Source organism: Carcharodon carcharias, chromosome 14 (assembly GCF_017639515.1).
Source record: "Carcharodon carcharias isolate sCarCar2 chromosome 14, sCarCar2.pri, whole genome shotgun sequence".
Lineage (NCBI taxonomy): Eukaryota > Metazoa > Chordata > Chondrichthyes > Lamniformes > Lamnidae > Carcharodon > Carcharodon carcharias.
Window position 1 is genome coordinate 114,009,030 of NC_054480.1, and position 24,786 is coordinate 114,033,815.

Consider the following 24,786-nt stretch of genomic DNA (forward strand, 5'->3'; position numbering starts at 1 on the left):
GTTGAGAGAAAAAAACCTTCACAAAGAATGGAAAAATGCATGCTGCCCTGCTTGATGTTTTGTGTGGTTTCATCGTCAAATAGAGGGATGATATTTGTGCACAAGCAGTCATCAGGTTGTTCAAAAAATGCAGGATATCCAATTCAGTGGATGGAAAGGAAGATGATTTGTTATGGAGGGATGATTCTGAAACAGAAAGTGCCAAATCTGATCCAGAGCGGGATCCCTACAAATGATACCATAGCCAAAATGACTCAGGATGAATTCAATGAACTATTTGTATTGGATACTGGAGACTATAAAATTGATGATTTTCTAAACATTATGATTGTGGTTCAAGCTATCCTTGTAGAATTATTTAATTATACAAAATGTGACATCAATTTAATTTGAATTACCGGTATTATGTTTTCTTCACATTCAAAATGGTAACTACCTACACAAACAGCAGCAGTTCAAATTTTATACTCAACGGAAAAGTCGACCCCTGTTTTGGAAGGATTTTTTGAAACTTCAAAGATATACATTGCAACCCTTGTAATTAAATGATGCAATAAGCTTGAGTGGCTGACTGGTCTATTCCTGTTCCTATGCAGGAAGGAGTTGAAGCAAAACACTTAAGTCCTCCCTCCACCTAAATTGGCACAACTCCTGCAGTGTGTCAGGAATGCCTGAGTGATGAACAAGGTAAGATTGCTATCTTTGTAAGGTCTCTAAATGACAGCATTCCACATGGATAATGAACCCTTCTGACCATCGCATTAACTCCTTGTTCTTTTATGGTTAGTGAGTTTTGAAGTGTAGGAAAGCCTATGGATCATAGAATTTCATGGTCTGTACACAGGAGAGCAGCAGGAGTGACAGTCAAATTGAGGGGGTGAAACTAGGAATGCTGGTGATGTTAGCACATGAAAAGTTCTGGTTCACTTGGAACCAGTCAAACTAGAACAGGTTCCTGCAGTGTTTGAGGAATAGCTATCATTTAAAGAATGACTATGTTGGTATGTACTGTTTCTAATAATCCCTTGTAGCCTATTTCTCAACTCCATTATCCTTTTGATTAAAAAAGTTCTCCAGTCTCCCCTCTTTAATCTCTATTTCCTAATTTTAACCCATAATATTTCAATCATTCAAAGTGCTGATGTCAGCATAGCAAAGTCCCTCCAAAATTCTGAAAACTCCAATTAGATTGCCTTAAAGTCTTCTCTTCTTCAAAGTAAACTAACGCAACTTCCTAAATATCTTCTCCAAACGTCATCAGTATAAGATAGTCACCAAGAAATCCAATTGGGAATTCAGGAGAAATTTCTTTATCCAAAGAGTAGTGAGAATCTGGAACTCGCTATTACAGGGAGTGGTTGAAGTGATTAGTATAGATGCATTTAAGGCGAAGCTACACAAGATTTTGAGGGAGAAGGGCTGTGATGGTAGATTTAGATGAGAAAAGATGGGAGGAGGCTCTTCCCCAGTGTTCTGCACCAACGGACGATCCAGCAGTGGGGGAATGAGTCCGGCAGGCTGGCCTTATAATGATAATCTGATGTATTACAATGAGGTTCCCGATCCCCGATGGCAGGGAAGACAGCCCACCATCGGCAAGCAGAGTGGATGATCACCAACTGGCTTCATGACGTCATGAAACTGATTTTTGGCCTTCTCGCCATATTGTCCGCTCACGCCACCAAACACGCCTGACGCCAAGCGGGCATGGAAAATCCAGATCTCTTCCACTATAACTTTGACAGAAGTCCTGCTTGCTTGCTTAAGTGGAAGTTTCACTGAAATTATGGCCTTGGAGCATGAGAGGGCCTGAGGAAATTACCAGCGATAACTCTTAACAATTTTGTTTTTCTGCACTTGCTTAGCGGAGAACCGAGTTTGTATTAAATAACTTCCCATAGTGACACTGAAGAAAAACTGCTCCCTGGGACTTGGTAGAACAACATTCCCACAGTGTAATTATAGCTCTATCGTGCTTGCCCTTTCACAGGATAAGGAGTCTTGGCTATGCCAGCGTTGTATTTATTTCTTGGTGTGCAAGTTATCAGCTGGGAAGCAGCTGGCTTGTTTCCCATCCCCAGAATGTCATCTATTACTTACAAGAAAATAACTAGTCATGTGCTGATCATACTTTTGTGTGAAGAACTTTCTATTTGCCTTTTACTAGTTTGAGCTTGTGGCTCCTTGTTCTATCCTTGCAATTTAACTTTAGATTATTTTCCAAACGGGCCTCTTTCATTTGGTACAGTATCTTATATAACTCCAAAAGGTCACCTCTGGGATGCCTTCAAAACTAAAAGGCCTAATTTTCTGAAGCCTTCCTCATAACTCAAGAGGTGTGATAAGAGCGACGAAATCTTGTGTCTTTTCTTTGTGTGGTCTCCAATACTTGAATGGCTTCTTGTAACTTAGCAACCAGAATTGGGCAAAGTATTAAAGTTATAGTGTCCCAGGACTTAGTACAGTTTTATCATGACTTCCTTTGACTTGCATTCTAATGCTTTGGCTCTGTAGTTCAACATCCTATTGGCTTTGTTGATTGCTATTCTTCTTTGGTTGATATTGTATATCAAGTTCATAAGTCTCCTTTTAACTCCATCTTCATCTATTTGAACATCATTTATTGAGTAGTTTTATGTTTAATCTTCTTGTCAATTTATAGTACGGCACTTTGCACTTGCCTGCAATAAATTTAACCTACTGTGGTTCTGCCCACTTCCACACTTGATGATATAAGACAGTAAACAGTATGAAAAAGATAAATGTGGAGCATTGGAACAAATTAAAACACAACAGTGGGACAAGTAGACATTGGTTGAAACTGGCAAAAGCATTATCTAAGACTAGTATCAGTGTGTTCTTCATATGCCAACACGCAGAATAGACTGTACCTATGTATATATATGTTCGTATTGTTATGACCAGTCCCAGGCGAGGTTCCCCAATCTCTTAACTTTCTGAACAGGACTCCAATTTTATTATGTTCCTGAGTAAGGAGGAATGAGCTGGCTCCCCTTCTTTATTCAAATTTCTTGGTTGGTCACAACAAGGTTAATTCAAAAGGGATCCCTTCCCCCCTTTGATATCTTTACCTTGTCCAAATGTATTTATGTTTTAGAAGGAGCTAATTTAACCAGACTGTCTTGAGTCAACAAAAAAGTAAGTTTATAAACTACTAAAAACCCGAGAAAAAAAACAAACATATCAAATGTACACACAGATCAGAAATGAGAAGCTGAGTCCAAATAAAAGTTTAAAAAGATATATGAACCTGTGTACACCTGTGAAGTGTAGATGGCGAAACGTTGTGGCTGATAAATCCTGACTTTGACAATTAAGCAATTGGCTTGGAGACACTTGGTTCTGCAAGTTGGCTGAAGAAGCTGTCATATTTCCTTTTTGATTGTGCCTTTGCTGACTTGCCTCCAGTAACAGGGACAGAGAGAAAGAGAGATCCTTTTTGCTGCAAGCTGTTGGGGTGCCTAGCTGATCTTTTTCTGCTGTAACTCTCACAGCATACTAGAACACCAGCACACTAGAACACTAGCACACACAGATTAGACCTGCAGCTAGCTTTTTAATCCATTTCCTTGTGTATTCCTGGAAGGGAAAAAATGTATTTCACCAAATGTCTGCTTTCTTTCAAATCAGACTGTTTCCGCTTTCCGAGATATAGCTCAACAGGAGATGGTTTTGGATGTCTACTGAGATGTGGCAATCAGTCTCCATTGTCTCCCCAACCACAGGACATTAAAGTTCAGTCTTTTGAATTTCATCTCTTCCTTTCAAGTGTCCCTGTCTGAAGTAGGCCTTGAAACCTTTTTTATGTGTGACATTACATGTTCTTAGAACTAGTCACCCAAGTATAACCCACACAGGAATTTTCCAGAAGGTATAACTTTACATTCTCACATCTTTACATCTTTTGCTCAGTGTCTTTGCTTTTATGCCTTTAAAAAAAAACATATCTTCCTTAAAAAGATCAAATCATAAGCGATTGGGGCTGTAATCCACTGTTGTGACAAATGTTTGTTCATACTTCTGACAAAGCATTGGGCATAAAAGCCCTGGAAGTGTTAAAGAGATGACTGTGTTAGGGAGACAGTAACCTATTTCAGGATGGACAAACTAAAGTGGGCCAAATGGCCTTCCTTTTGTATCTATCTATCTTGAAAATGGGGAAGCTCTATCAGAAAAATTCCTTAAAGTTTAAGATAATTGGGAACATCCCTGGTTTAGAAATGCTGGATGATCTGCATAGGGGGAAGGAGTGCCTTGAGTGTATGGAATGGAGCCTATGTGTGGTGTGTGTGTATGTGCACGTGCGTGCATGTGTATGTGTGGGTATGAGAGCATGTGTGAGTACGGGGGGTTGTGTGGGTGGTGTGTGTGGGTATCAGTGCGTGTGGGTATGAGAGTATTTGTGGGTGTTTGTGAGTTTGGGGAAGGTTGTATGTTTGTGTGTGTGCATAAGTGTGTGACTGTGTGTATGTGAGTATTTGTGTCTATGTGTGTGCATGCAAGTGTGTATGTGTGGGCGTGAGAGTAAGCGTGGGTGTGTGTGATTATGGGGGTTGTGTGAGTGTGTGTGTGTGCAAGTAGGTGTGTGTGTGTGAGTATGCGTAGGGGTGTGTGTGTGTTTGTGTGTTGGAAGCAGTTCATCAAAGTTTCACCATGCTGATTCTTGGGATGAAGGCATTGTCTTATGAGGAAAGGTTGAGCAGGTTTATACTCATTGTAGTTCAGAAGAATGAGAGGTGATCTTGTTGAAACGTATAAGATTCTGAGGGAGCTTGACAGGGTAGATGCTGAGGGGATGTTTCCCACGTGGGGGAGTCTAGAACTAGGGGGCACCGTTTCAAAATTAGGGGTCTCCCATTTTAGACTGAGGTGAGGAGGAATTTCTTCTCTTAGAGAGTTGTTAGACTTTGGAATTCCCTCCCACAGAGAGCAGTGGAGGGTAGGTCATTGAATATATTCTAAGCCGAGTTAGACAAATTTTTGATCTACAAGAGAGTCAAGGGTTCTGAGGGGGTTAGGCAAGAAAAAGGAGTTAAGGCCACAATCAGATCATCCATGATCTTATTGAGTGGCGGAGCAAGCTCGATGGACTGAGTGGCCTACTCCTGCACCAATTCTTCTGATGTTATGACCTTATGTATGGATAGGAGTGTTAGTGTGTATCTGTCTATGTGGATGTATGTGTGTCTATAGGTGTGTGTATGAGTGTCTGTGTGGGGGTGTCTGTGTGTCGACAATTGTATGTATGTGTGTGTGTGTGTGCGTGGGTGTGTGTGTGAGAGAGAGATTGTGGGTGTATGGAGTTGTTAAGTCTATTCAGCTCACTTCTGAGTACTTCCTGCTTTGTTACTGACCTCCTGACTTGGCGCATGATTAAAGCTAAGACGGCCCAGCAGGTATGTTTGTGGATGCTTGAGTGGAGTGTGGGGAATTAGCACATCACTACACTGCTGTAGAATCCTCCAGCCATGACCTTCTTGGAACTTGTGAGTACTGTTTTCTATATTCATCTTGTGACAGACAAGGAGGTAAAGCATAGAACATAAAGCTCAGAAATGGCAATCAACAGTTGTGTTCCAAACCACAAGTGAGAGAAATTCTCTGCACTTGTTTCTGCAGTCACTTCCTGCTGCAAATTCAAACAATCTTCAAAGGCAAATAACTTGAAACCAGATTTGTGAGTTGATTCCATGCAGCACCAGTCTATAGCTACAACCCAGTTCTGATATTTTTTCTCTTCACTTACTCTTAATAGGATATGGTCCCCAGCTGTCCTCTAATAACACACGGATGAAAGAAGAAAGGAAGACTTGTATTTATGAAAAGTATTCACTAATGTAATGTAAGAAGGAGAGCAGCTAAGTTGTGCGCAGCAAGGTCGTATAAATAGCAGAAATAATGACCAGATCATTTGACTTTTCTCTAGTAATGTTAGTTGAGGGACAAATATTGTCCACTGAGGAGAATATTTGTACTCATCTTCAAAGTTTTCCTAAGAGGGCAGATAGAACCTTGGTTTATCTTCTCATAGAAATTAAGCATTTCTGACAATGCAGCACTCCCTCAGCACCATACTGGGAGTGTCAGGGACTTTCAGTCTATAGATTTGGGCTTGAATCCAGAACCTTCTTGAGAAAGTAAGGCGTGAAAGGGACACAAAAAGACCGCGAAGGGATATAGACCGGTTAACTGAATGGATAAGAACGTGGCCAATGGAATATTGTGTGGAGAAGTGCAAAGTTATCCACCCTGGTAGGAAAAACAGAAAAGCAGAATGTTGTTTAAATGGTGAGAGACTAGGAAACGTTGGCATTCAGAGGCTCCTGGCTGTCCTTGTACAATGATCACTGCGAGTTAACAGACAGACACAACAAGCAATTAGGAAAGTAAGTGGCACTCTTGAGATTCTCAATAATCCAATCTGACAGTAAAAAGGGTTAGGGTTAAAATAACAACCAGATATATTGTGGCTTTAAACACCTTTATGTGCAATAGCTTACTATCATCTTACAAATGCTATTGTATACGCTAAGTTGGCTTGTTCAGTCTGAATACAACTGCTTGTTGCTCATTTCTACCATTGGTAAACATTTCTATAAATATTCCATTTCCAGGACAAATTCTGCAAAGTCTAAATTCCAGCAGCATGACTGAACAGTAAAGACTCCTAATTGTGTGTTTACAGTGAACCCTAGAAATCTAATCCTGCTTTGTACAGTCCCAATGGATCAATGCCCTCCTGACTGGAAGGGATTCAGTTCCCTCACATTAGAAGAATCTCTCCTACATTGTAATCCCCTTGTTTGAGGTTGCTCACATTCTCTGGCCAAGTTTATTTTGTCCAAGCGTTACTTTTCCTGAAGTGAGTCACCCTCAGTTTTCCTTTCTCCATTCTTTGTTTTGTCCTTTTCGTGAGTAACTTGTTGCCATCCACCCACCAAGCTCCCTATTATTGTAAGGTGGTCGAGTTGTACTGTTAATGATAGAATTAAACTCCGGACACTTCTTTGGTGGAAACATGGGGCTGAATATTCTGGCTGGCGGGGTGGGGGGGGGGGGGGGGGGGGGGTGGGCAGGGGCTGGAGTGGGAGCGGGCGGAACCGATCGATGCTCGCGGTTGGGTCCGCGCCGCCATTTTATACGGGCAGGCCAATTAAGGCCCGCCCAGCGTATTTCACAACTCCCGCGCATTGCAGGAGTGGGTGGGCAGCGGCGGGCACGCTCAGCCCACCGGGTCCAATGGCGACCCAGCAGCCTGTATAAAGGAAGGCCTGGCAGCCTTGGAAAAGCTGCTCGCAATGGTTGAGCGAAGGGCTCTGCAGAGGGGCAATGGAGGTGACGCAAGTCCGGAGGGTAGTCCATCGGGGCACGCCAGCCCAGAGGGTAGTCCATCTGGGCAGGCCAGGCCAGAGGGTAGGCCAGGGGGGCCAGTGTGCCCCTCGTTTTCCCGATGACTGCCTTGCTGCCCTCCTCGAGCAGGTCGCAGCACAGCGGGAGATGCTGGTTCTCCAGGATGGGAGGAGGAGGCCCCCCCACATGACGAAATGCCTGGGAGGAGGTGGTGAGCTTCCACAATGTGGTGCAGCGCACCTGGATCCAGTGTCGCAAGCGCTTCAACGACTTGCTGCGCTCTGGGAGGGTGAGGACAATGTTGGCATTGGTCACTTAATCCGCAGGTCAGCTTACCCCCTGCTGCCTCCCCACCCCAAGTGTGAGTGTAGTGATTGCATTAAATCATTGACGGTATGTGTCCTTTTCTGGCCAGCAGATGTTGCCCAAGCCGAGGTCACCCTGAGAGGGTGGTGATGAGATGAGCTCTGCGCTCACAGCATGTGGTACACTGAGACCCATATAATTGTTCTGGGGGCAACCTGGAGGAGCTGCACCTGGGTGCAGTGCTGGAACTCCAGCACATGTCAAAGTCAGGGTGATGACATGCTGGGAGGGGAGCTTCAAGATGGCGTGGCAACGAACCATCTGCTGCCCTCTGTGTTCCACGTGCTTGTGCCTCCTTGCTATGGAAGATTAGACCATGTGGTGCCTAATGTGATGTAGGCAGCATATGGCCAAGGGGTGGGGGGATGGGGGACAGGCCTAACATCTTTGTGTGAGTGCTCATTAGCAGTGGGGTGAGGAGGCACTGGAGCCCTGATATGTCCCACTCTGGTTGGGGTGGGCCGTACGCGAAGTGAGTCCATGTACAATTTGCACAAATCAATGTTCTTCTCTCATTTTCAGGAGAAGAATGCTCTTAATGCTACAGAATGTGTGAGGACTGGCGGTAGCCAGGAGCAGTTAGCCATTCTTAGACGGTTTGAGCAGAAGGCCCTGGATTTGGAGAGGCGCCCTGCGCCCAGATCCACTGGTGTCGGTGAGGCTGGGGTGACACAGGCAGGTATGTTTGCCCAGCCGTGAGGTCACCATTGTTCTCCCAACAGCCATGGCAGTGCTGAAGTTAAGTGACTTAATTTTACAACATGGCTTGACCATTACTTATGGAAGGATGAGCGCATAATGATCCAGGGGACAGGGTTGCACTTTGTCATTGTCTCCATGATAACTTATCCAATGGCCTTGTTCTTCTTTTCAGCATCATCAGAGCAGAGCTGGGAGGAAGAACAGCAGAGGCCCCCCCTCACACCTGAGGGCCCTGAAGTCTCACCAGCGTCACACCATCTCTGCCAGGCAGGCATCAGCGCAGATACTAGCACCTCTGTGGGAATTAGAACATGGGCTAGTGTCCCGGGGCACAGCAGTGAGGCCACTTCACTATCGCTGGAGGAGCTGGCAGAGACAGATTGTGCCCATGGCGCCAGCAGTCGGAGGACTGCAGGGGACCAGGCACATGCTCAGTCGGTGCCTGATGATCTGCCTCTGGAGTCGGCCACTATGCAGCAGGGGCAGGAAATACGGCCGGGTGTGTGGGAGCATCTGGAGGAGATACATGAGGCTATGCTTGGCTTGGTGTCCGTGGTGGAGGAGTCTATGCAGACGATTGCTGAAGCAATGAGACACATGTCCAAGCGCCATGCGTCCTCCATGGAGAGAGTGGCGGCTTTCATGGAGAGGCTCCTCCAGGAGACCCGCCATGGCTTTCTGGGGATGCGCTCTGACCAGCAAGCCCTCACATTGGCATTGACCTCAGCTGGTCAGTGCCAGTATGGGAGATGGTCTGGACACCCAGTTTCCCAGCTCGGTGCCCATCCATCCACGGTGAGCAGGGAGGTCCGAAGCGACCTCATGTCGGCGCAGCAGCTGCCTGTTGTCTCTGTGGGCTCCTCTCAGGGCGCTCCAGATGAGGGAGGCAGCTCCTCCACCCTTCTCCCAGTGATTGTTGCATCTGGTGAGGCTGCGCCGACTGGGGAGATGCCAGCTGTGGAACTGGCAGCTCCCTCCCAGATGGGGCCGGCACAGGCTCCACGGGCCAGTGGACCACTGCCAAGGTCATCGAGGCCAACAAGACAGCAGAGTCAGCAGGCTGTCTCAGATGACACTCTAAGCGATGGGGCAGCACCAAGATGTAGCACCCAGAAATATAAACATAAGGCACCTTAGGCACACCAGTTTTATTACTGGTGCTTTTGTGTTGGCCCAAGATGAGGTCTTTATGATTTGCTTTGAATTGGAATACCTTTGTCATTTTTTTTGCTTAAGTTTCTTTGCTTGTGATATAAAATTCAGACATGTGGCCATGGCTGAGGGTGCCTCTTCTGCATGTGGATGGTTTCCAAACATGTTATGAGTGCTTTGTGAGACATTCATCTTTAACAAGGCCCTTAGTTACTGTTCCTAACCTGGCAGATTTTGCATTTAGGTATCTAGTATGGAGCCCACAGCCCAGGCTTGTTCTGGAGGTCCATCTGTGCTGTGCTAGCTGAAGGCTCATTGGATTAAAGCCTCCCAGGTGTCCCTGCCTCCCTGCAGTATGCCTGGGTCAGCGTCTACCCCCTCAGCATTTCCCTATGCATGCTCATCCTCGGACTCACAGCTGGACTCATTGTGTGCGTCGACATCTTCATTGTCCACTGCGTCCCCCCTTTCCCATGCAAGATTGTGGAGAGCACAGCATGCGACCACTATCACCGAGACACGATCTGGGGGGTACTGGAGTGCGCCCCCCTGAGTGGTCCAGGCATCTGAAGCGCATCTTGAGAAGACCGATGGCTCTCTTCACCACAGCCCTTGTGGAGGCGTGGCTCCTATTGTACCGCTGCTCAGCTTCTGTTCTTGGATGGCAGAGAGGCATCATAAGCCACCTTCTGAGGGGATAGCCCTTGTCATCCAGCAGCCATCCGTCCAGCCGGGCTGGAGCACTGAAGAGCCCCAGCACCTGGGAGTGTCTGAGGATGTAGGCATCATGGGAGCTGCCTGGGTTCCTTGCATAGACTTGTGGAATCAGCATCCTGTGATCACACACTATCTGCACGTTCATGGAGTGGAAGCCCTTCCTGTTGACGAAGGCACCGGGCTCACCTGCTGGCACCTTGATGGCCACATGTGTACAGTCTATTGTGCCCTGGACGCGGGGGAAGCCAGCAATCGCCACAAAGCCTCTCTCTCGCTGTGTCTGGCTTGCCTGGTCCCAACGGAAGTGAACGAAGGTCAATGCACGCCTGAACAGACCGTCTGTGACCTGCTTGACACAAGTGTGGACAGCTGATTGGGAGACACCGCAAAAGTCACCCACTGACCCCTGGAGGGAGCCAGAGGCATAGAAGTTGAGGGCAGCTGTGTCCTTCAGAGCCACTGGCAGTGTACTTTCTAAGTAGCTCTGGTAGCCTACTTGCTCTCAACTGGAAAATTTCAGCCCCTTCTAACTTTATCTCTTTTAACCAATTTCACCCCAGGACGTTTGGCCTTTCATCTGCTACCACCATTAAGGGTAGCTTTGCCAATTGGCTTCCATAATGGAGTTACTCTGCTTATGCCTTTTATTTGAATGTCTTCGCCTATATAATTTTTGCTTGGCAGCTGTTTCTTCTAAACTTAATTGATGTTCACCATTATTCAAATGTCTGAAGGTGTGTTCCCCAGTTACTATAGTGGAAGCCCCCATGTCCACTTCCATTCTAACAAGTTTGCTATTTACTTTTACTGTGACAAATATTGGTTCTGTCTTTCCAACTTTCAGATTAAACAATGAGTAACTGTCTGAACTTGTTGTTTCAGGCTCTTCTACACTGTAGATTTCATTGGGCTTCTTCATTTGTTTACCAGTCTGCTTGAATCTTTCGTTGCATTGCCTCAACTTATATGCATTTCTATGACAATAATAGCACTCGATTTTTTTAAACTGCCAATTGCTAAACGACTGGCTGTTTCCACCTCCAATAAAATTATTCTTCAATTTTGCTGCTAAATTATTTTTCTTTATTCTTTGGCTAGTGGGGGCTGTTTCCTGCTTCTCGGCAGAGTCTTGCTTTTATGTGCCTCTTTCGGCTGAGTTTTCTCGCCCTAAGTGGAGGATGACACCATTTTGTGCACCCTATATTGCTTTTGAATCTCTTATAATACTTTCCATAGCCAGCACTATCTCAAGTGCCTTCTTGAAATCCAGATTCACTTTTCTGAAAAGTGTCCTCCTTCACACCAAGCACTAAACCATCTCTGAGCATGTCATTCAGAGTTGTACAGAGCTCGCAATGTTCTGTTAGCTGCTTCAAATTTGCCACATAGCATGCAATTGTCTCACCTGGGGCTCTATTTCACGAATTAAACCTGAACCTCTGCACCATGACTGAGGGCTTGGGTTGGAAATGACCCTTCACGAGGTCCACCAATACATCAAAATCCTTTGAAGCTGGGGCACTGGATGCCGTCAGACTTTGAATCAGACTGTGGATTTTGCTCCCACAAGTGCTCAAGAGGATGGCTCACCTCTTCTCTTCCCCCGTAATCTCATTCGCTTGAAAAAAGAACGTGAGGCACTCTATGTATTGAGACCAATCGTCTGTGGCTGGTTCAAAGGGATTAATTATCCCAAATCATGGCATTTTGAGAGGGGATAACTTCTGCAATTCTAAGGGAGCTTGCTACTTACAATCACTGGGTGAAGTACAGTGTCGACTTCTTTCTAACTTGATTTCTTATGTTCAATTCTGTTTTATTCTCGTCGCCAGTTTGTTGTAGGGTGGCTGAGTTGCACTATTAATGATAGAGTTGATCTACAGACACCTCTTGGGTGGAAACATAAAGTTTATTTACAATATACTCAGCAGGAACTACACATGTACTTTCAACTCCAACTCTAACTCTACACTAACTGCTGAGGTAGCCCACACTTCTCTACTATTGGCTACTACAGATCATGTGATCTTGGCTTAACAAGTATTATTCTTAAAGGTACGTTACACACTAAATAAAACCATAATTACTACACTTATAAAACATCATTTTCTTTCTTTGTCTCAAGTAACAGGTCCTTCTGTTCAGAAACACAGAGGACAAAGTCCATTAATGCAGGATATCACTACGTAGTGATACAGGAGCCAAAGCAGGAAGTAATGATTTGGGATAAGCCTCTGTTGGATTTTAAAAATCCTGCATAACTACGTGAGGAGGGAAGGCTGAAGGGGATGAGAAATTCCACAGCTCTTAATATCCTGAGAAAAAATGGGTTAGAGCAGGAGACACTGTGATGAGAGTAATGTGGTAGATACAGGAACTGCGTCGGGTGATAAAGATAAGAGATCAACATTTGGAGAAGCAGTGGTCTTCCTGTGTGTGAAACTTTTCAAAATCCCTCCGAGTTCCTACAATCTGTCACTCCTACAATTATCTGGTCCAGCCTTTCAAAATGATTTATTTTGCTGGTTTATTGTGCTGCCGAATGAGTCAATGACATTTTTCCACTCTGGGCTTCCCTCAATCAGCATTTAGGTGCAACTAATCCAATTCAAAAGTCATCAACAACCATTTCCACTAGCTGTGTTTTCTTATTAACCTGTGGAACTCCACACCTCCCCCAGTTTTCCCTTTATTTCCAGTTGTAGTAGTTCACAGTGCAGACAGCACCAAGTTCAGTAAAGGAGAGAGTGCCAACATTCAGCATTACCCAGCTCACATTCAGCTGTCAGCAAAAGAAAACCAGTGTGGGGTTTAAACTTCCCATACTGTTCTACATCTTCCTAGAATGCAGTTCAGCAAAGCTTTGCTGCTGCCAGTTCCAAAGGTCAATGGATCAGTTTGACCTGTGGCCTCTGGTACTTGATTGAAAGCCACGTTTGAGAGTCAAACCTGGCCCTTTGTCTCTCCTCATGTATTTCTTCACTAATAAGGTTACTCTAGGTAGTTTTTGTCCACACCTAAGTCCCAACTTAAAATAAACAGATCACAGACCAAAATGTGGTCACTCCAAAAATCCTGGCTGTTGTAGAATATCATAAGGTGCTCAGCTTCATTTTTAAAATGCACCAAGAAACTTTCCAATCCAAAATTTTCATTATGTCTCAAATAAGGAGTCTATGCTGAGCTCTCCTGGGAAACTGGCCAACATTCATGCACCTCTAACACCACCAAAATCGATTGACTGGACTGTCTCTACATTTGCTGCTTGTGGGACCTTGCTGTGTACAAATTGTTACATTGCTTACAAAGTGACAGAGATTATATCTGAGAAAGAATTCACAGTTCAAGCTTTTGTGGTCACTTTGCCAGCGGACCACAGGAGTCTCAGGAACAGGTCACGATTGTTTATTCGAGCAATTGCAAGGGGACAACCACCTCAATGCAGCTTGAGATAGCACTCTGCTAAACTACAAGTGTTCAACATAATTATACATTATTGGTCACGTACAATAACAGTTTCCAGATTCCGATCTCGTCAACATATAGGTTTACATTAAACAGACATCTCTGGTAACAGGTACATGCAACGTATGTCCCTATTTTTCACCCAGGCAGAGACCTTCCTTCCTATCTAAACTAGGACCATCTGTTCTTCCCCTATCTGTTGAAGAGCACACTTAATCTTAGTTGTTATTGCCAATGCTCTGACTGCAGTCTGGCTCGCAAGGCCTTTCTGTTGTTTGCAGGCCCTAAGGCTGTGCAAGGTTCATCTGGTAACCTTTAACTGCCAATGTGCTTGGTAGCCCTGGTTACCTGGAGATTTTAAGTAATTCATTGCTTTTCAATAAATTCTCCCTTACCATAAATTCTTACTTACTTTCTCCCCCCAACAAAGCCAACTTATGACTATCAATATTAAGCATTCTGTTTCCCTTCCTTTTATGTTAAAATATTTTAATTGGGACTAGGTGTTGAGTAAGGCACCTTCTCCCGGAACCTCTCCTGTCATAACTTTGGCGGAAGATCATGCCCTAGACAAACCAGAAAGGGAAATTCCATTGATTCCCTTGATGTTACAGTAGCCAATTGAGGGATCTCTGAGGGAAATTCCTGCTGACATAATAGCATACTTGGAGGAGGTCCTCTGGCACAGTGCTTTGCATACCTGGTGATGAACATCCACCTATTACCAAGACATCGCAAGGCTCATAGGTCCAACATGAAGAAGATCATTGCATCAGCCTTAAAGTAGCCTGACCGAAGAGAAGAATTCCAAGTGCAGCTCACGATCAATCTGGAAAATCTTCACACATCCAATTCAATTCCAAAACAATGGGATCAAATAAAGTTTGCTTCACTAGACTCCATTGCCCATACCATTAGGCTCGAGCATTTTCACCACCAGTACTGGTTCAATGAAAATGATGCTCAAATATGTGAACTCCTGGACCAAAATAAGCAGCTTTCACTGTCTGGTAGAACAGCCCAAGATCAAAAGTAAAGAAGGCAGCATTCCAACAGCTCAAGGATGATGTCCAAACACAAATCTGGATGATAAAGGACATGTGGTGAAGAGAAAGCCTAAGAGATCCAGCAATATGCTGACCATCAGGACATGCAAAACCTTTTTTGAAGGCACAAGGGTTATCTATAGACCAAGGTCAAATAGACAAAGGGCAGGATTTTCCGAACCCGCATGCCACTGGGTTCTTCCGGCCCAGCCTCAAGCCAATGGACTTCTGGCTGGGGCGCCACCTCACCCACGGTGGGTCCTGCCCGTGACGGGGCCAGGAAATCCCGGCTAAAATCCCTTTTGCTCACAGGATAGTATTTTTCTTCTTGAGGATGACAGTGCCATCTGTCAATGCTAGAAGGAACATTTTGGACAACTCCGCAACCTTGAATCCACAGTGACAGCTACTATTCTCCACACTTTCTGCCAGTAGCCCATGGTAGAATCCATGGGTGAACCACCATCGATGGAGAAATTGCAACAAGTAATCAAATAGATGAAAAACAACAAAGCCTGCAGCCCTGGTGGTATCCCAGCTGAGATCTTCAAGGTTAGTAGATCTTTGCTCATCTCAAGTCTCCAGTCACCCATCCCATGGATTTGGGAGGAAAACAAATTCCCTTCCCCACCCACCCATCCTGATCTCAACCACCTTCAAGAATGCTACAGTTGTAACTACCTTCAAGAAGGGAGATAAATCATGTTGTGGAAACTATTGAGGTATTTTCCTCTTGTCCATAGAGGGGGAAATCCTGACACACATTCTCCTGAATTGCCTACCTTCTGTGACTGAGAAAGTCCTCCCAGAGACACAGTGTGACTTTAGACCTTCCTGAGGAATCTCCAACATGGTCTTTGTTGCTGGCCAAATCCAAGAAAAATGTTGAGAGCAACACCAGGAAATCTTCATTGCATTCATTGACCTGACCAAAGCATTTGACTCAGTAAATTATGAAGCTCAAAGATCTGGATGTTCAAGAAACTTCATCACAATCCTGCAATTACTTCATCAATGCAACTGCCTTGAGTGGCAGATTTGAAGCAGACGCCTTCAAAGTTCAGACTGGGGTCAAGCAAGGCTGTGTGATAGCCCCCATACTATTTTGAATCTAGCTGACAGTGACTATTCATCATAACAGGTCAACTGTCATCTGGTGTGAGAAATAAATATCTTCTAGACTGAAAACTCTTTAATCTCAGTTGCATCTGCACAGTAAACTGACCACCATAGATACGCTTGATTTACAATTTGCAGATGACTGCAGTGTCATTGCCCTCTCTGCACCAGATTTGCAAGCCACTCTTGATCTCTTCAATTCTGCACACAAGAAACTTGGCCTGACCTTGACGGTTGCCAAAACAAAACTCATGCATCAACCCACACCTGGTCAGCCAAACATTTCACCTCCCATATATATTGAAGGAGAGACTCTGGAATATGTTGAACACTTCCCATGCCTTGGCAGCCATCTCTCTCAAAGGGCCACTATTGATGAGGAGATCCAATACTGGATCAGCCGTGCCAGTTCAACATTCTATAAACAACAGCAGCAGTGTTTGACAACAAAGACCTCAGCAAGTCAATGAAAGTCCCAGTGTACAGAGCAGTTGTTGGGGGCGGGCTGGGGTGGCCGGGAAGCAGACTGCCAGCCATGATCTGCACTGCACCTCGATTTCACGCTGGCAGACCAATTAAAGCCTATCCAGCGTGAAACGCAAGCAGCAGCGCTGAACACTGTCTGTGCGGGCGAGCGGGCCGAGCGCGAACTTCGCGCGTGTGCACAAGTGGGCGCTGCATAATCTCCGAGGCACGGAGCTGCCTCAGGGCGAGGAAGAGATATTTAAAAAATTTTAAAAATAAAAATGTAATAAAACATGTCCCACATGTGACTCTGTCACATGAGCAGGGGCATGTTATTCGTGAAAAATTAAAGATTTTATTTTATTTATAATTGCTTTTGGAAACCTCATCCCACCCGTGGATGAGGTTTCCAAAAAAATGCAATGGCCGCAAGGCCTTTTCACCTGTCCGTCAACAGTTAGGTTGGATGGACAGTGAAAACTTTACATTAATTGACAACTTCATGGCCTTAAGAGGCCTTTTAATTGTTGACGAGCGTGCTGTCTGCTCTGGTGTGTGCCCGCCAACCAAACTATCGCATGACTGCGCATTGATGTCGGCACATTCGGTGGACGCCAACTCGTGTCTTTTCACACTCGAGTGGGTCGGGCGTGCGCCCACCCATTGAGCGAATATTTCTGCCCCATGTGATCTGGCATTATGTGGCAAATCGTTGAATGTTACGTGAGCTAAAAGCGAGGTTCTGATGCTAATTGTGTCCTAAGGAAGCATCTGGCACAACCATCCCTGCACGAGTTCTGCCTTCTGGGGCGAGATAAAATCGCTTGTTGGATCCACATTCCAGGCTAGTGGTGTGGCTTTTTCACAGAGTGCAGGAAACATAAAAGACTCATTACACTGGAATAAGGGAAGTGATTAGGTTTGTTATTTTAACCTTCTTTGCCCACCCACGGTTTACTTAGAAGGTTTTTCTCAGTTACTATTTCCGATTTATTTGAAGTCACTTTTGTTGCTGGACTGATTGAATGATTAGATCTCGCTCTCACACAGTTATTCAGATCTCTCAGTACTAATGACGTCAGACCTCCTCTCAGCTTGTTTTTCTCATTTCTCCTAAGCTCTAAATGCCTACGTATGACCCTCATTTCTTCCTCATTGTATGGAACTAAGACTTATGACATGGTGCCCTATTCTAATTCAATGTTTCAGAGAACATTAGACCCACAAACCTCTTGACTTCCTTTCTTTGTCAGTATCTTAAACCCAAATCTCTTCTGACCACTTCTTTGTGATTTATCTAACCTCTCTTACTTGTTCTGCCACTGGTGATGTCCTGAACTCTGCATCTTAACCCCTCATCTTAAGAAAAAAATGATATGTAGATAGGGTGAGATGAAGTAATGTGGGCAGAGACTAGTGTAGAACATAAACACTAGCCGAGACCAGATGGGCCAAATGGCCTGTTTCTGTGCTGTAATTTCTATGTAATTCCATATAAAGAAAAGTAAAATTACTGAACTGTGCACAGGGATATCAATTCCACAAACTAAGTATCAGCATTTCAAAATACCCAGGAATGACACACTTCACAATGGCACATGTTGGAGAGAGCTCACTTTCCGTCCTTTGCAAGTCCAATTTAGAGCATACCATTTTTTGAAAAATATTTTTGTTCAGATAATTTCTCCCTTATCATTTTAAAAGACTCATAAGGCTGGAGACAGTAATATGCCTGATAATTAACTTTATTTATTTTTGTTTCAAAATATTTATCCTAAAGCCTCATAGAGAACAGTGCACATTTTGTTTTGCATCTGAAACCACCTCCTTACCTCTTTAGCATCTAAATTATTCACCCAAGATCCCTTCTTATGTGTTTTTACCTAACAACCCTTTTAGCTCTATGTTATCAAACTAACTTATTAATTTAATAACCTACATGTGCCTATCCTTGCAGGACAATGTCTTCAGCCCTGAAATTCATCCTCTCCAATGTTATCAGTGTCATTGAGGGGAAAAGACAGGATTTGAAAGCATATATTTCAACTCAATTCTTTCAGATGAACTCTTCTGTACTTGCTCTAAATTAGATTAATGCAAAAGCACACCTATATTCTTACAACTTTCACAATAGCAACACCCTCAGTTGGGAGTTCTCTTGCCTCAAGATCAGAGTTGGTGAAGCACTTGAGTACATCACTTATTTGGGTATTCCAATGCATCCCATACATTTGGAGGTGCCATTCTTCAGTTAAGGCAATAAACCAAAGCCCATCTGCTTGTTCCAGTTGATCATGCGGATGTAAAAGATCACAAGGCGCTATTCAAGAAAGGGCAAGGAGCTATCCTAATATCCTGGCCAATATTCCTTCCTCAACCAACAAGGTCATTTATTCCACTAATGTTTATGGGCATTTGCTCTGCCCAAAACAGTTGCTGTGTTTGCCCAGATACAGCTGTGCTCTTTGCTTCAAAGTAATTCCATATTACACACCTTGACAAAATAGAAAAGCACAATATTTTTTTAAAGTTGTGAAACTTGTAATTGTTGATGTCCAAAGAGACTTGGGTGCGCTTGTGCAAGGAACAAAGAAAGTTAACATGCAGGTGCAGCAAGCAATTAGGAAGGCAAATGACGTGTTGGCCTTTTTGAAAGGGGGTGGGAGTACAAGACTAAATAAATCTTGTTACAATTGTACAGGTTTTTGGTGGGACCACATCCGAATACTGCGTGCAGTTTTGGTCTCCACAGTTAAGAAAGAATATATTTGCATTAGAGACGGTACAGCCAAGGTTCACTAGATTGATCCCTGGGAAGAGGGGATGGTACTATGAGAATCTGAGTAAATCGCGTTTATATGCTCTGCAGCACAGAATAATGAGAGGGGATCTCACTGAAAACAGCAAAATTCTGAAGGTGCTTGATAGGCTAGATGCCGAGGGATTGTTTCTACCTGTGGGGGAGCCTAAAGCATGGGGGCACTGTCTCAGGAAAAGGGACCAATCATTTAGGACTGAGATGAGAAATTACTTCACTCAAAGAGTTGTGAATCTTTGGAATTTTCCACCCCGGAGGATTGCGGATGCTCCCTCGTTGAATATATTTAAGGCTGAGATGGACAGATTTTTGGTCTCACAGAGAATTACGGGATCTGGGCAGGAAAACGGAGTTGAAGCCCAAGATCAGCCGTGGTCATGTTGAATAACGGAGCAGGCTCAGTGGGCCATGTGGTCTACTCGTTTTCCTACTTCTTGTGTTCTTGACAGTGGTTTTGAGATATGATAAGATCCATGCATCTTTTCTTTATCTGCTAAGCGCAGAAAGGAAAAATGTCTATGACTGGGTGGAGACCTAGCTCCCCACAGCAAACATGGCTCAGATATCCCTGGCACAAATGTCAACAGAATGAGTGATACTCAAAACCACCTGAAACTGTGAAGGCACCAGCAAGTTTAGGGCAAACTCTGGAAGACCCTTATTGCTGTCCTGGGTGAAATCAGCGAACACAGGATTCAAACTTAAAATTCCTAACTGCCCAAATGACGAAGTACTATACAAAGCAGGGCATTTATCACCTATCCCATCAGAGTAACATAGGTGACATCTTAGCTCTCATGCCTTATACTGTCATATGAACAGACTTGTACCCCAATTCTGGTCAGGGTGCTTTTTATAAGCAGACGTAGAATGCCACGTTCATGGTGTTTGGTCCAAGTCATAGTGGCAAATAGTGAAAATTCTGTAACGAGGAGATATCTTGACTATTATTAAAATTGCATTCTCCTTTGTTCCATCAGGAAAAATCATTCTTCAGTGTTTTGAGTTGGTCCATGAAGAGGCAGACAATTTGAGATGGCATTGGTGAGTTCACTTAAGCATTTTGTAGCATCTTCAGTGTTGAGTGTCTCAGCAAACCTGTGAGCAGGAACAGAAGAGGATCATTTGCAATATTTTCTGAAGTATGCCTACTTGAAGTTTGGGAAAGAACAGGATTGGGTTATGCTGTAATGTGGCCTCCCCCCACATATTTATGCAATGTTTCATTGACTTCTCTTCAATGAATTATCATGGGAACGCTAACTGATTTCAGTTATTTATGTAAATTGGTTATCAATGCAAGATATTAGCCCCTAGAGTTATTCCAGTCTACTGATTTGTACAGTGATCAGAGACTGAGGCAGTTTTGTTTCCTCAATGCATTGTTCCATTGTTCCTCTTGTAATCGGGAGGTAGCTTGGACTTAAGAACAGGATCCCTTGGTAATTAAGTAAATTTAAACAGCATTTTATTTATACTTCTTTCAATTTAATATGTGGTAACACTGCTCAGGATAGTTTCCTCTACAATGGGGGAACTAAACAAAGATTGAGTGACCGCTTTGCAAACCACCTTTGTTGAGTCTGCAAGGGTGATCCAGATCTTCTGGTTGCCTGTCTTTTAATTCTCCACCTTGCCTTCACACTGACCTCTCTGTCCTCAGCCTGCTGCATTGTTCCAATGAAGCTCAAAGAAGCTCAGGAACAGAACCTCGCCTTGCCATTGGGCACTTTACAGCTTTCCAAACTCAACATTGAGTTCAACAATTTCAGATCATAACCTTTGCCCCCAACATTTTCTTTATTTTAGATGTAGCTGTTGGTCTTGAATCTGCTTTCTCATTTACATTTCCTCTAGAGTCATCTTTTGTTTCCTTACTTGTCCTATTGCTATACCTTTTTGCTTTCACTGTCATCTCTTTTGTCATTTAATTTCTCCTTCCACCGATCACAGACTTGCCCATTTGTCCTTTCATCCACTCTCCACAGTCCCTGCCTGGCTTAAAAACATTTACATCCCTAAGCACTCCCAGTCCTGAGGTGGCGTCTTTGACTGAAATGTTGACTCTACTTCTCTCTCCACAGGCCTGCTGAGTACATCCAGTACTTTGTGGTTTTATTTCAGTAAACTTCCTGCCTGATTGGGACTCAGCCAGCACAGATCAGCAATATTCCTGGTTTATTCCCCTGTCTATGCTGGTAGCTGTGGAGGTTGGATATAAATCAACCTCAGCGATCAGGGACTAGTGAGAGGGCGAAAGAAACAGCAAGCATCTGCTATCCAATGCCTCCTGCTGTTCTGAAAATTGGGTGAGGACAGAGCTGGACTTGACTGAGATTGTGTCCCTAGCCAACATGCCCACCCACCTTCCTGTGCTCCCCACCGCCCCACTTCTCCATGCAGCCTCTTCCTGGTCCCATAAGTAAATACCCAACTAACACTCATTGCCCAAACTCATGCTCGAAGAATGGTCTTTTGGACAAGTTACTGGAGGACTGCAGACAACAATTAAACTGTAGCCACGGAAGGAGAGGATGGGCTAAAGAACAAGTCCACCAGTGCATTCAGTTTATAAACCTACAAGTCCTAATCTCTTTGCACCTCCAGGCAGTGAATGGGAATGGCTTTTAAAATTGGAAGTGTTTAACCAGAGTGTAGGACCAACCAAGATCCCATGAAGGGCCATGAAACCTTCCACCTTTTAACCTCTGTATTATCATCAAGAGACAGCAAAGCAAGATGCCAAGCACTAAATTCCTGGCTCATGCTGGCCTCCCAATTTGAGGCAGTGCTGATTAAGACCCAACTGACGTTTTTGATGCTTTCATGTTTAACAACATGATTGTTTTAGTTTCTCTTAGAGGACAGTTTGTATTTGAGGTTGGCACTGTTGGAAAGGCTGGCATTAATTGCCCACATGTCGCCCTGAGAAGGTGCTGTGGTTCTTCCTGAGCCATTGCATGAAGTAGTTTGAGACAAATGAGCAGCTAACTCAGCCACTTCACAGGACAGTTAAGAATCAGCTCGTACTGGCCTTATATAGGTCAGACAGAATGAGGATGACAAGATTTCCTTCTCTACAGAACATCAGTAAATCAATTGCATTTTTACGAAAATCCAGAAGCTTCATGGTCACATTTACTGATAGCAGGATTTTATTTCCGAATATATGCATTGAATTTCTCAAACTGGGTGGGACCACTAGATGTAATGGTTTGGACCTTCCCCATGCCTCAATGCCCACCCCCACCTCCATGAAACTCTTGGCTCCTTCTTTAGGATATGGTGTCAGAAGTGCCTCTAGTAGTTTAGCTATTATTTGTGTGTAAGCCTTGAGTGTCGACAGGCTACTCAGCTGCAGGTTGCATCACAGAAGATATCCACACATTTGAATTTTGTAGCAGGGGTCACTGGATAGTAATCATAAGCAGGAACTCAGGCTGATTTAATTTCTTCCTTTCTTAACCCAGGTTTGGAGAGGCCAATTGTGGGGGGAGGCCTGACTGCTACTCTGCTGGGATCATCCAAATACTGACCTTAAATTCGTTGAATACTGATTGCTCTGTACATTCCAGTAAATCCTTCAATAAAAAGTGCTAGCCTCTGATAAATGATCTGGCAAAGGGCCATTTGCTTCCCAATCATCGCAGTTTGAATGAGCTATTCTTATGCACTTCTCCTTTAATTATACTTCGTAATTCTGTAGCTTAAAATTAAGTTTTTATTTTATTCCTACAGAAAGGTTGGGATCCTGGAACACAATGTATAGCTAAGTGTGACCACAAAACATCGAAGAAAGATGAGCTATCATTTCACAAGGGAGATATCCTGACTATTATTGAGGTTGTCAATGTGAGTATATAAGAATGTTTGTATTATCCCTTACATTTTGCTTCCTGTTTGGGAGGGTAGTTCTTTCACAATTTGACATGTGGAGAATGTGACACGTCACTTTGCCATGTGGGACTTTACGTGAGTGGATGTATCACTTGCAAGCTTTAACTCTTTTGAAGAACAAACCAACGATAAAAATTCAATGACTGAGGAACACGGCTCATCTGGATTCATGGTTTATAAATTCTCTGCCTTCCCCTCCCCATCCTCCAAATGGCACAGATTCCAAACAGTAACCCGCCTGGGCTCTTCGACTGCCTGCCAACCTTAAAGGTTGGACAGGCAGCTCATTTAATTATAACAATTAGTTTTTAACAGGACTTAATAGGTCTTTGACAGTTCGGTGGTCAGCTGCGCACCCGCTGAACTGAAAATCTAAATGACGCGCGGTGATGTCAGGGCGCACGCCTGACATCACCGCGCATCATTTTATGCTTCAGTGAGCGGGGCCTGCCCCCGCTCGCCGACTGGAAAATTCTCCCCTATGAACATGCAAAGCAAACTGTCTGCTGTACAAGAAATTATTTTCTCTGTTGTGTGATGTCAATAATTGAGAGGAAAGAAAATAAGAATAGATGTGTGGCCAATTACAAATCTAGGGTGTGATGGACAGCTGTGAACAAAAAAGGACATTGATTGAAATGCAATTAAGCTTTCCTAATAGCATCTACTCACGTGGAAGAATTCATTTTTTGATGAGATATTGTATCTGGCCATTGAATTGTTAATGTTTGTTAACCATTTTGCATTCCATGACTCTATCTAACTCTCTTTTGTGATGTGATGATGAAACTGTCATGTAAAGTTTGTAGTACGAATCACATGATTGGAGTGACATTCATTGAGAATTGGGAGCTTTGAAGGAACGAGAGAGAAGTTGAGCAATGACCAAAGTGGTTTCAATCAGATAGAGTAATTGTTAAAAGAGCTTTGGGTGGGGGTAGAGGTGGGGGTGGGGTCATGTGGATGTGGGGGAAGGAAAGATGTAAGAAATCAGAAGGGAGAAAAGGATCATAAGATCTAGATTCAATGGTTATCAAGCACAATCTTTTCTATTGTAAACAGAACAAGGGTTGGTACAGAGCGAAAAATAACAAGACCGAGGAGGAAGGTCTAATATCTAGAAGTAACCTACGTGAGCGTGAGGCTATTCGGGTTGACCCTAACCTCAGTCTGATGCCGTAAGTATCTTTTCCAGTTTTGGAGAGATAAATGTTGGTCAGGAAGACTCTCCTGCTATTCTTCCGATTCTTCCCTGGGATGGCCAGCAGGGCCTCAGTTTAACACCTCATCCAAAAGACGATGCCTCCACCAGTGTAGCATGCCCTCAGTACTGAAGTTTCAGCTTAAGTTATGTGCTCAAGTCTTGGACTGGGGTTTTCCGGCCCCATCGTGGGCGGAACCTGCTGTGGGCGAGACGACGCCCCAGCCAGATGTCCGTTGACTTGCGGCAGGACAGGAAGATCCCGGTGAGGGGCAGGGATGGAAAATCCCGCTCTTGGAGTAGGATTCAAACCCATGATTTTCTGACTCAGAGGTAAGACTGCCACAACTGAACTAAGGCTACGTTAGCATTGACAGATGGCCTAGTCAATGTAAATGAAGCCTGAACTCAAACATTGATCAGCCTTCCCTCTGACTGCAATTTTTGGACAATCCTAGACCCTTCCC

The 24,786-nt window shown here is 44.1% G+C and overlaps 1 protein-coding gene across 11 annotated transcripts in view; it reads left to right on the forward strand.

Annotated features, from left to right (window-relative positions):
• The window catches only part of matk (megakaryocyte-associated tyrosine kinase), a 92,920-nt gene that overhangs the window by 22,203 nt on the left and 45,931 nt on the right, over nt 1-24,786 (forward strand). For 4 of the 11 annotated variants that reach the window (XM_041205060.1, XM_041205062.1, XM_041205058.1 and 1 more), the window contains 4 exons: nt 597-687; nt 20,202-20,265; nt 22,960-23,073; nt 24,181-24,296. In XM_041205060.1, coding sequence (XP_041060994.1) covers nt 20,257-20,265; nt 22,960-23,073; nt 24,181-24,296 — 239 coding nt within the window. In that variant the 5' untranslated portion in view covers nt 597-687; nt 20,202-20,256. Of the gene's footprint in view, nt 1-596; nt 688-8,259; nt 8,417-20,201; nt 20,266-22,959; nt 23,074-24,180; nt 24,297-24,786 lie in introns of all 11 variants that reach the window. The other 7 variants (XM_041205067.1, XM_041205059.1, XM_041205063.1 and 4 more) reach the window with 4 other exon arrangements.